This window comes from Astatotilapia calliptera, chromosome 22 (genome assembly GCF_964374335.1).
Source record: "Astatotilapia calliptera chromosome 22, fAstCal68.1, whole genome shotgun sequence".
Lineage (NCBI taxonomy): Eukaryota > Metazoa > Chordata > Actinopteri > Cichliformes > Cichlidae > Astatotilapia > Astatotilapia calliptera.
Window position 1 is genome coordinate 30039501 of NC_137442.1, and position 12520 is coordinate 30052020.

The 12520-nt window shown below is 38.6% G+C and overlaps 1 protein-coding gene across 6 annotated transcripts in view; it reads left to right on the forward strand.

Annotated features, from left to right (window-relative positions):
* ctdp1 (CTD (carboxy-terminal domain, RNA polymerase II, polypeptide A) phosphatase, subunit 1) overlaps nucleotides 1-12520 on the forward strand; it is a 94007-nt gene that overhangs the window by 15361 nt on the left and 66126 nt on the right. For all 6 annotated transcript variants that reach the window (XR_013904739.1, XM_026155959.2, XM_026155960.2 and 3 more), the window contains exons 9-11: nucleotides 1786-1927; nucleotides 2049-2279; nucleotides 5979-6132. Coding sequence is in view for 5 of the 6 variants with exons in the window: in XM_026155959.2 (XP_026011744.2) it covers nucleotides 1786-1927; nucleotides 2049-2279; nucleotides 5979-6132 (527 nt within the window). In the remaining variant the exon portion in view is untranslated. The remainder of the gene's footprint in view (nucleotides 1-1785; nucleotides 1928-2048; nucleotides 2280-5978; nucleotides 6133-12520) is intronic.

Below are 12520 nucleotides of genomic sequence, written 5' to 3' on the forward strand. Positions count from 1 at the left end.
TTTCTTTATGGAAGAAAGTGTTTCCCCAGGAATGAAGTGCATACGTGAATAGATATGAAAGTTTGTTTTAATGTTGTGCTAAAAATAAAAACATACAGATTTAAGTAACATTACTTGAGTGAAATGAAATGAATGAAGTGAAATTCATACACTTTGTTTTTTTCTAATTAGACCTACTGAAGTGAAAGAAACATGTTTTTATGTCAGAGTCCCTTTACCCAGCTTGGAAATTGTAGATTCACGGCTTCCATTGCCACCAATCAAGTTTACCATGTGAATAGAAGCATAGGAAGTGGCACTGTTAACCTGGGATGCAGTCCTGCTGAGAGCAGCACTTGGCAATCAGTCACCTCATACATCACCAGGATAGCCTGAGATGGAATATATGCAGTAGGATACTTAACTGGAAATAACTTCTGAAAATGCCTGTTACGTTGGCTGAACAGCAAAGTGGGCAGCCATGACACACATCCTACGAGAGTTAGTGATTAAATAATCATAGCTTTAACATCTATGCCCACTTAACGACATGGGGTACAGCAGGAAGCTGTTTATGTCCCCCACGTTCTCCTCCATTAAACCTGTCCATCAAGACTCTGTTCTTTGATGGGCCCCTAACACAAACACATACAAACTCGGAGTTAAGTTTTATTTTTGCTGTTAAAGCTGTTAAGGGTATATGGTATCAGAAAAATTAAACTGTCAGATCAATCATTTTAAAAGTTCATTTTGAGTCAAAAAAAAATAGCCACGTGGATTTGAAGTGGCCATGGCAACTGTGACTATAATCCTGGCAGTCTCTGCCATTCCAGCTTTGCTCTAGACGCAAATATCTCAACAGCTACTGATAGACTGTAATAATTTTTTTCAAACATTAATGGTCATCAAAAGTGAATTCTAATGCATAAATCTGCGTGTCAGTCATATTGGTTTATAAACAAAAACTCAGCTGTACTTGTTTAGTTGCTCATCATAGCTCCATATTGTTATTCTTCTTCTACTTAGCGTAGCTTTGCTGATTCACAGTTTAAATTATAAGAGATATTTATCTTAGCCTGAGCTTTGTTATACCTTTCTTTTTACAACCTCCATATTTGTTGATGATGACTAGATTTAGACATTACAGATTTGAATTCATCACTCAGTAAGACCTGCTGTGGTTGATTTTCAGTAAAGATCAAGTGTAATTTTTCATACCTCAGCCTTTTTTTCCTATTTCATCTCCTTAAGAATGGCTTCTTGAAAGCCATCTTTCCACTGAGAGCATTTTTTGGCTGTTTGACATTGGACATTTAAATTGTAGAGATTAGTTTGTTTTGATACATCTTACTTTTGTAGCTATCAAATAGTAGTATGTTGACCAGGATGTAAATAGATCTGGCAAAATACAGCTGAACTGCAGCTTTGCTCACTTTGCTCAAGCATTCAGCTTGTACATCAAGTACAAGTTTCTGCACTCAGTAATTCAGTCTGATGTCTTTGTGTCTGTAGTGTTATTCAGCACTTTATCAAATAAAACCTGACTTTTAGGAGTTGGATTATGCCCAGATTTGGCAGGGAAAAAAAGAAAAATGAATGGATGTTGACCCCGGTGGTTCCAAGAGATAGATCCTTTGTTATCTTTCAAAAAATATTGGCCAGGTAATTATTTTCTGCTTTCCAGTAGGGAAAGTGGGATCATCTATCTGAATTATTCAGCAGACGCAGAGTGAGTGCGTGTTTGGTAATGGCTTTCGATTGTAAGGTCAAAACTCGCTCGCATTCTCTTCCATCTCTGTCATCCAGGCACCGAGAAGGTCCGTCAGGCACAAGGTTGCAAGCACCTCCACGTTGTCAACCCAGACTGGCTCTGGAGTTGTCTAGAACGGTGGGAGAGGGTGGAGGAGCAGCTCTACCCACTGAAGGAGGATTACTCTAAGACAGCACGGTGAGGGCGTTGTGATCTTATGGAAACCAGCCAATTGATGATTTAAAGCATACTAACTGCAGAAGCCCAAAACTTCACTGACTATTTTTCTTTTTCCTTTTTATTTTTGGTCTGATTAAAGGAGCAACAGTCCAGCACTTCTCCCTGACAATCAGGGCTCCCTGCAGAAACCTATTTTCCACCCAGCACCCATCCACCCGAGAACTCCACCTGCATCTCCAGAGGTTCGCACATATGACTCCATCACAGGGAAACTGATTCGCAGGGGCCCTGCAGTGTCCCGTCCATCAGCCTACCTCCACACGGCAGGATCTTTGTTGCTCTCTGATCCCAGAGAGCAGTCTGGTCTCAGGTACTGCAGGACTTTACCGTGAAATAAACAATATTTTGTGAGGGATCATGGGGGATCATACACCATGTATGATGCATCATGTAATATACCAAATTACACAACCTCAATGCAACAACATTGCACCAGTTTAATAGAGCGTGGAGCACTTCTATCAAAGTATTAATAATCATATCATTACATTTTAAATATGTTGGTTTTCCATTTCTATAATACTGCCATAAACTAGTGCTGAACTCTGAAGCGTCTTATGAAAGTACCTACAGTTTCAGAAAAGTGGCTCAGTGTTTCCACCAGTGTTGGTCAAGTTACTTGAAAAAAGTAATCAGTAACTAATTACTGATTACTTCCCCCAAAAAGTAATCCCGTTACTTTACTGATTACTTATTTTCAAAAGTAATTAATTACTTAGTTACTTTTTAAAAACACGATTTACAACCTGAATAGGTGATAAAGCGATAGATCTTTCAGCCCAATTCTACTTTTTCTGCATAATCCATCATACAAAATGTAATCAAATGGAAAAGTCTCTTTTTAAAACTTTTATAGTTTTATTAATTTTAATCTTTTAACTTTATGCATCAAGCAAAAATTTAATTATATGCAACATTCTCTGACTGGAAGAAATTTGTTTAATATTTTCTGCACATTCCAGCACATAAAATATTTTTTTTTTTTGTGTTTACACTCACTCTTTCAAATAGATGCAAGTAAAACACAGCAGAAAATAAATAAAATCAAAGACTCAGCGGTCCTGTTGCTCTATTTTCACCTGTACAGCAGGAGTTGGGTAGGCGGAGGTTTACCCTGGTGCAGGTGTGCCGCAGCGGTCAGTGGAAGGATACGGCAGTTTCTCTGTGAATTTTCCATTACGTCATAGCGCACTCGGAGCTTGCTTGGAAGTTTAGGGTTTTTTTTCGCTGTAAAAAGATGTTTTCTTCCCACGCACAATGCTAATGGACACTAATGTTTTTGTCACTTTTTATGGAATCAAACTCAAAGTAAGGTCAGTACTTCCACGCTTTAAACGCTGCACGCTCATACTCTCTCCCGCACTCGATATATGATCCATTGTTGATCTGCACACAGCTGTTGTCACAACCGTAGCACTCGCTTACGTCACTGTCATGAGACATTCTCGCAAAAAAATCACGGTTTTAGTAACGCAGTAACGCAGCGTTCCTACGGGAAAGTAACGGTAATCTAATTACCGTTTTTGCAATAGTAATCCCTTACTTTACTAGTTACTTGAAAAAAGTAATCGGATTACAGTAACGCGTTACAAGTAACGCGTTACTGCCCATCTCTGGTTTCCACATTAAGCCAGTCTGCTTAAAGACAACTCTTTTATATTAGATCTTCAGTGTACTCCTTTGACTCCTGACTCTCATTTAATCTTTACCTTCTTTGTAAACCAAAGCAGCTGCCAGTGTAGTGATAGTCTACTACATGAATTACCCCCGTTGGAGATGTATAGCTTCCTTAGCCATCAACTGAGGAATAATAAAAAGGCTCCAACACCCTGTTATTGTGTGGACTGATGGTCTTTGATGGTCAGGGATATCATCAGCCACGGAGGCTTCACCTCCCAGACAACTCTCCCACCTTGTATTGTTTGCATTTTTGAATTCAGGGCAGTCAGATGTTTTCTCCCTATGCAGTGATCAGAATTGCCAGTCGCGTCCTTGTTTGACAGCAATAATGTGGCAGGTGAAAGGATGGCTTCACAGTTCACCTCTGATCTGTCACTCTGTCATTCATCAGTCACCAACATTGCCAGTTTGTCATTGGGATGCCACATGCAGACGCTGCCCTGCATGCTTTATAATAACGCCAGAAAATTACAGACTCCAACTTTTAATAGCAGCTCAAAGTGTTTTTAAGTTGAATATATCTGTGATCATACTCTGTAATTAATCATCTAAAGCGGAAAATTGGCTCATTTTATTCATAGATTAGAGGCACTATGGAGTTTTCAGGAAGTTGCATAACCTTGGATTGAATCATCAAAGAAGATCTGCTCAATTAAGCACTGCCAAGAGGAACCGTAGAAAAGTTTGTCTTCCCATTTGCATCTACTGGGCCCTCGTTACAGAGAAGAAAGCCTATCTGTGTGTTTTGTGACTGGTCTACTCCCTTTTACCGCCTACACCTACTTGTCTATGAGCTGATTATGTACAGTGTTTGCAACCTAATTCTGGTGCCTGACATTTCCTGTAAATATCACTATAACATATACAGCATCAAGAATAAAATGAGAAAAATATGACAGAAAAATGATAATGATACTCTTTGTTTTTTTAATTCATCCTTGTGCCTGGAAGGTGATTCGTTTGGTTCGGTTTGTTTTTCTCTTATCTAAATTTTGAAAATCTTTGTGTTAATCTGCATCTTTATAGAAATGAGAAAAAGTGTCATCGTCTCAATGTTCTAAAAGAAATGTCACAAACTAATCCCGATGTAGATATCCTCTCTAATCCAATTTTTATTTTTATTTTTTTGAAGAGACCTTCCCTGACTTTGTTGGTTGCCTCCAAAGCACATGGAATAACTTCAGTGTGAAGGATGCTCGATGAATTGTCTGTGAAAATCCAAAAGATGTGACAATGCTTCTTTTCAGTTCTCCCAATCAACAGTGAGAAACGCTAACAGCAGCTTAGAAATGGATGCCAGTAATCACAAACGTCAACAAGCAGCAAGCTCCCAGTGCAATAAAGACTCCAGCACTCACGTTGCACAAGGCCAAAAAAGACATTTTAGCTTTGGCTTTCGATAGCCTCATTACTCAATGACATAGTCGCTATGGTTAACCAGCTAATTATTATGTAAGGCATCAAACAAATTCATTGAGTGAGCAGGTAACCTGACATCACATTTGCAAGAAATAGAAATATATTTTACCCCTCAGGATAACAGTATGTTGGACTTGAGCAGGGCATTCTGTGAAGGGTCAGTTGGGTTTTCAGGATCAAATCCAGCCTGGAGCTGTCTTTCTGATGTTTAGGCTGATGTTAGCTTGTTTGCTAAAACGGACAAACTACAAGTGATTTCCCTAAAACATTTAGTTGAATAGATAAGGTCAGCTAAATCATCCAATTTCATGTGCTGGTCTAGTAACTTAGGTGGCTGTTTTGCAAATAAGGAATTGGGGAACTAACCATTGCCAAATTTGTGCAGCATGCCTACGTTATACCCAGCTGAACAACGATACCTTACTTCCTGACATTATGGCAGTATGAGTGGAAAAGCTAGCTTGCATGGTTATTATGGTAGTATAATATCAAACTGCAGATTTTTTGAAACAAGTAAATTTGTTAAAGTGACAAAGCAATTATGTAACATTTTGCTGCAGTAATAACAAACATGGAGGTAGTTAGCCAGCTCACTGTAACATCACACCTGACCCAAGCATATAGTGTATACACTGGTCTCTGGGCAGGCAGGTGCATCTATAAAAACATAAAGTAGTGAAATATAATAGAACATAACAGTGTTGTGTATTTCTCATTAATATTCAGGCCATTGTACACTTTCATGTGACATCTGAGCAGCACAGCATTTAAAGACCACAGATGCCATTAAAAACTGTTTTTCTGATGTAGTACCCACTACCAATTTCAGAATAAAATGTAGCTACCACATTTGGACAAAGTTATTTGTATTTTCAGTGTTTCACGTTTGTTTTATACTTGTGTACCCTAGGGGAACCTCACAGAGTCAGCAAGACGAGGGAGTAGAGTCCGGCCAAGATGATGAGCAGCCTGGACCATCTCGGCGGAAACGACAGCCAAGCATGTCAGAAACAATGCCGCTATACACTCTCTGCAAGGAGGACCTGGACAGCATGGACAAAGAGGTAAGGACGGACGAAACTTTCGTTCAGCATTCGACCTGGTGGCGTTTGAGCTAGACTAGGGAGTCTACAGAAATCTGTCATGTTTAATGAGTCTGTTACACACATTCAAAATAGGCTTGTGCCATTTTGCGCCAACAGTGACAGACACTGTGAAAAGGGAAAGTTCTCTGTACAAGGAATGAGGCAATTAAATGGTTTCATTTCAGCAGTGACTGTGAAATAAATTTCCATACCATACTCACAGCAGGCATCTACCTGCAGTGTTATTGCTTTGCATTGGATGTAGGAATGGAAATCAGAAACTGGTTCTCCAAATCTAATCCAGCAAAACACGTATGCCTCTGAGCTCATTAGTTCTTTTGATAATGTCACCATATTTGTCAGACAGTTATGCACTGCAGAGGGACATCAATTTAGAAGTGGAAATGCTGCACATATTTCAGCCCTTTCCTGCTGTGTTCAAATGCATAGACAGGGAAACATTTGCAAAAGTTGCAAAATTTGCAAATTTAACAAAAGTTAAATGTTATCAAATGGTAAATATAATGGAACCTTTCACAGCAGTCAAAACGTCAGGAGCACAACCTTTCATCTGATATTCAAATCTTTCCACAGACTATTACTTCTGTCTGCTTACTGCATTTTGTAGTTTTGGCCTCACGAGGCAGGTGAAGTGATTACTAATGTCAGGGAGCTCAGCTCCCTCTTTGGTAATACTCCATAATGGAATTCTGAATTCTTCTAATGCTTCAGCAGGGGGGGAAAGTGCAGAGCAGATCCTTGAGATCTGCCAAGAGCCTCTCGGTGGGCGATTATTCTAGTGAAAGAGCTATGTGGCTTGTTCACATGGGGTATGACAAGCCACATTTGAAGTGAGGTCAGTGGTGGATTATTGCGATTATTTTCTTTTGCATGTAATGATAATTTCTCACAGGAAAGCTGCATGGGTTACTGCTAGATTCATTTGTCCTTTGAATATGATTAAAGGGAAGTTAAAAGTAAGAATTCTGGAAAAAAATAAAGCAACCTTTTGTATTTCTTTGTAGTTAATATATATACTGCATTCACCTTTAAGCTGCACCATGAACATTTTTTAATAAAAAAAAATGGAATGTGTCGCTAACATTGACAGTATGAAAGATGGATGTAGCTCACAACGTTTGGTTGTGAAGAAGCAAACGTGACGTCATAATAAAACCTGACTGTGAAACTACACGCTCATTGGTGTGTGGTTGACAAGTCGTTAACTAATTATCCTGTGGTTTCATAACACAGGTAATCCGCGTTTTTGAAAAGTAGTTGGAAAAAGATTTATAAAACAGATGTAATTTAATTTTTCTGCCATAAACGTGTCACAGCCTCAGCTATCGCCATCTGGTGCTCTTTGGGTAGAATGCAGGTTTTAGTCACTTTGGCCGCATTGGCTTTTTTCAGCCTGGAAGTTACTTTTGTGTTTTATACTATCTGTGATCTTTAGTAGTGGAAAAAAAATACTCAGGTACTCTTTACACTTTGTGGTCCCTTTTTGCACATTTCACAGACTCACTCTTATTTTACAGCCCACTAATGAACTGTTTTGGTTGACATTCATTAACCTTGCTTAAAAGTGCAGCATGCTTGTGTAGTTTATTGTTGTATATAAACAAATTGGGGGAAAGGAATGTTTCCTTTGCCCATCCCATTGTTTTCAAGCAAATCTATTTATTTTAAAGGTGACTTTCATGGGCTAGTGAATGAATAAAGTAATGAGCAAAAGATTAATCTGGATTGAAAGCATTAAGACTTCTTATAATGAAACAATGAAGATTTTTGTACATGACATAATAGTTTTGTGGCTTTCAACCCTTAAAGTTTTAACTTGAGATCTGGGTATAGACCCTATAAGGAAATTGCACTTTTAGTTAGATGTAATTAAATGATGTGGATGTCATTGTGATTGGTCATGCTTTAAACCACAAACTGTCTCCTGTTACTGGGATGCAAAATGATCTGCCTGGTTATTAACTCGATTGAATTCTGGGGTTAAGTAACTCCGTAGCTGCAGGCAACCACTCAGCCTGGGAACTGCTTTGCTTTGCCTTTTAGGAAACAGACTCCCCACTCCCCCTATTTTTTTTCTCCTACACTTCATGTGCTTATAGATCCTTAGCTGACTCACACATCTTCTATATATTGCTGACCTACACTACTGCTAAAACCAGCAGCTATTTAACATTTATTTGTTAAATTATATACATATGCTTCCATTGTGATGTATAGTTTGCAACTGCGTCTTATTGTTAAGACGTGGCCTGACTAGCTTGTGTTGGAATAGCAGATAACCCCCGTTGCTACTGTTAGCTAGCATGCTAATTAGTCCATCAGGCTTGCTTTTAGCATTGGCACTTAAGCTAGAAAAACATATGTATTTTTAATGTTCTGTGCCACTGGATGTCGCACAGCATTGCTTTTAAGGTTGTTTGATGGCTTAGAGTAAAACATAAATAGCCTAGTGATTCAGTTCATTTATATTATATTTTCTATTGTTTTGGATTTGGAAAGGCTAACAAAACAGACAACCCAGAGTTCTGCCTGAACACCCATCTTATACACGCATGCCATGAATCCCAAAGCTTGACAGGCTGTTCATGCCTGGGTTCAGTTGCTGAGTTAGAGTAGGACAGTTGCTGTCTGGAAGAAGAATAAATAGATTGAAATTTGATTTTTTTTTTAAAAATGTACATCTTTTCCCATTTTCTTTTTACCAGTAAGCACTAGGGATGGGTATCGTTTAGGTTTTATCTGATACAGTACCAAACCGGTACTTTTGAAACGGTGCCGGTGCTTAAACGGTGCTCGAACCGGTGCTTGAACCGGTGCTTAAAGAATGGAAAACACACACTTTGTCCAAAAACCTCTCATGTTTAGCTGTTTTTTTTGTAAAAAGATAACAATGTTAGCCTTTTCTGCAGCTATAGAGCATATATGGTATCACTCTTGGCTGGAAGCAGTGCTCAATCAATGGAAAAAACACCAATTTTGTCTAAAAACCTCTAATGTTTAGCTGTTTTTCACTTTTTCTTTGGTCATTTTAGCCTTTTTGGTCAGGGTGAAGGGAGTATCTGCCATCAAACAAGAAGACAGCCGCATGTAACTATGACGGTGTTTGCTAGTTCACCTTACGTGCATTAATGTAATAACGTGGCCAGGACTCGCCTCTTCGGGTTCTTGGGGGATGTTGCGAACTCCGGGTCCGATAACAGGCACCACACCCGCAGTAGATGTGCACGGTGTGAGGTCTCGCAGCAAGCTATCAAATACGGTGCATTTCTCAGCTTTTAAAAAAACGCTAACGCTGCGTCGCCAAGTGTTTCATCAGATTCGAGGTGTTACCTCCTTTGCACAGTATCAGCTTAAAGCACGTGTTGCAGGCTGCTGAGTTTGCATCCTTTGCTGTGAAGTACAGCCAGACTTTTTATTCTGTAGCTCTGCTCTAAAAGAACGTACGTACCTGGGCCCGCCTACTATCCTCGGAAAGGTAAAATGGCTAGAATCCAAAGTGTATGACGTCTCAGGAAAAAAAGCACCAAAATGTGCGCTGCTTTTCGGTCTGGTTACCGTTTATGTCAGAACTGGTGCCATCATGGCACCGGATACCGGTACCCATCCCTAGTAAGCACACAAAACAAAGAGTTCATTGTACTAAAACCATTAATATTACTCAATATAATTCTTTCTGATAGAGGCATCTAATGGGTCCTTTTAGATGCTGTGGCTAAAGGAAAACAGACTGGATTTTAGAACCACTGCAGCCCAATGGAAACTGAACATTGTGGGTTTGTTATTAATCTGCAAATGGAGCAGTCAGTGGTTTGGTCAGAGCTTTGGTATAATTATGTCTGACCTGGTGTAATTAGACTGAAAAAATGGCTTTCATGTCTTTGAAATGCTGTTTTGAAACAGGGATGGTATGGTGCTTGAAAACCATGTATGTGTTCTAAGTATGAAATGATTGTCTTTCATTCATTGATGAATGTAAGTAAATGTAAGTAAATTAGCTTAACTGTTTTGTTAGACTGAGGTTTGGAAAATGTAGTTTGTTCAAATGTGGTAATTCTCACTGGTTCTACCTTGGTGAAATTATGAGCTCACATATCTCTGTAGGGATTGCTCTGATTATTCTAATTATTCATCCTCTGTGAACTCCTACAGATATAAGAACTTTTTGCACTCTGTAATTGCTTTGTGTGAAGTAGGGGGCTGAACTACTGGAGGATAGAGCTGCCATCTCTCAATCTTCTGAAGTGTCAAAGCCTCATAGCTGCTCTCTTATAGATGGGGGGGGGATATATTTCGATGCCCAGGGGAAGCTTGAAAATCACACTTTCCCCACATTTCTGCCCTTAAAAAGAGAGTGCAAAGGAACGTTTGTCTTGTTAAACAGGATTTGGCAATGAATGCAAACCAGGTTGGACACACAAGATGAAATTGAGATTGGAGAGGATCGTGATTATCCATAGGTCCATCCTTAACATCAGGGATTATAGACATTTATGGCAGTTGGCTCTAAGATTTAGGTCATACAGGCTTAGAAACCATTCTGCGATTTCCTGACAGCCTCTGGTTGCTTAGGAAAAACGTGTATTCCCATCAGGTTTGCTGAGATTGCTGTAGTTGCCCATAGCTTGCATGGAAGATGCTGACCCGTCTCCAAACACTCACCAACTACTGGCCAAGCGATAGTTAAGCTTGAATTAGTGCAAAACAAATAGACATCAAGTGCCTTTAAAGTAAAAGTAAATATGTTTCAAAAGGCACAGCTATTACTTTGAAGAGAAACGGCCTCTCTTCCTGGTTTGAGTCACACTTTTCAATTTCATGTGCAGACAAGTTTACCTCTGTCAGCAACCTCTAGCCAACCGCCTGCCAATCATTCATGGATTGCTTTTTTCCCTAAGCAGCCGGAGGGGTCGCAGATTGATCTCGGCCTGTTTGACTCTGGGTTCAATTTAATTAACTGTTCATAAGTATTAATCCTCCTTTGCATAAAGACAGAAGGGGTGAGGTTTGGTGGTCCTGTTCCTGTTGAAAGTCACATGTCTTTATCTAGCACATGCTTTTTTCCCATTTATCACAACCATGTGCACTAAAACTTTAGCATGACAGCATGGACCAAGCATTAATTTTCAGTCTTAATTAAAGGCCAGCGTCTTGCTGATGTAGCACTATAGTGGATAAAGATCAAGTTGCCTGATAAGGTATCCAGAATTGATTCCCAGTATTATTCCCAAAACACAATTGTGTAAATGTGGTATTAGTTCTGAAGTTAATCATTAATTTGGGGGCAATTTTATGATGATTTGTTTAATCTTGCTCTGTTTTGGGAAAAAATACAGTGTCCAAACCCTTATGTTTACTTTGAAGTGGTCTATTTAAACATTTTAAGGCATATAATTTTATTTGCTCTAGGCTGTAGTTCTCAAAGTCACACTACTGGGCTATTCCAACACCTCTTAAACTAATTCTGCCTGATGTGTACGTGTTTAAAGATAAATTATGACTGACAAGGAAATGAAATGAAATTTTACATACTCCGCTATTAATAAATGATAATCCTACTACCTCCTGCATAGCGCTTATATCATCTTACTGTGTTATTTCCATAAATAATACATTTACAATCATATTACATCACAGTATTACAAAGGGGCAACTGTTTAAAAAATGTTTCCAAGTATCTGAATAAAGGCACGTTGATAGGCCTTTGGTTTTTTTTAGTTTAGATTATTAGCTTTAGCAATTTATTAGGGGTGGGGGAAAAATCGATACTGTGTAGTATTGTGATATTTTGTTTGCTAATAATGTATCGATACAGGGAGAGCAGAAATCGATATTTTGTTACAAAAAAAAGTTTTTGTGGACTGGAACATGCTCTGACTTCAGAGCATGTTGATCAGCTCCTTTTTCTGAGCAAGAATCCTGACATTCCTTCACTGTCCAAATGTGTTTAACTTTTTTTTTTGGCAGCAATAAACTAAATTTAAGACATGTTTTATTTTAATTAAGTTTAAAACTTTTTTATGTAATGTAAAATTATATTTTGTTTTAATTTACTTTCATATTCTTCAGTTGCTGAATGGGATGCATAGTTTTCATAAATTGCATAGTTCAGAATAGCTATAATTGTACCAGATGGTTGCATTCAGTTAAGTTGGACTAGACTGTAATACAAACCGTTCAGTTTGTCAACAATAAAACTGACTGAAATGAGAGAAAGACTGAGTGCGAGACTTTGATATTAGATAAAATGAATATTGATAAAGTTTACCTTTATGTACAGAATCTGAATATCGCAAAATATTTTAAAAAATTGCAATAATATCGTATCGTGCGTTAAGTATTGTGATAA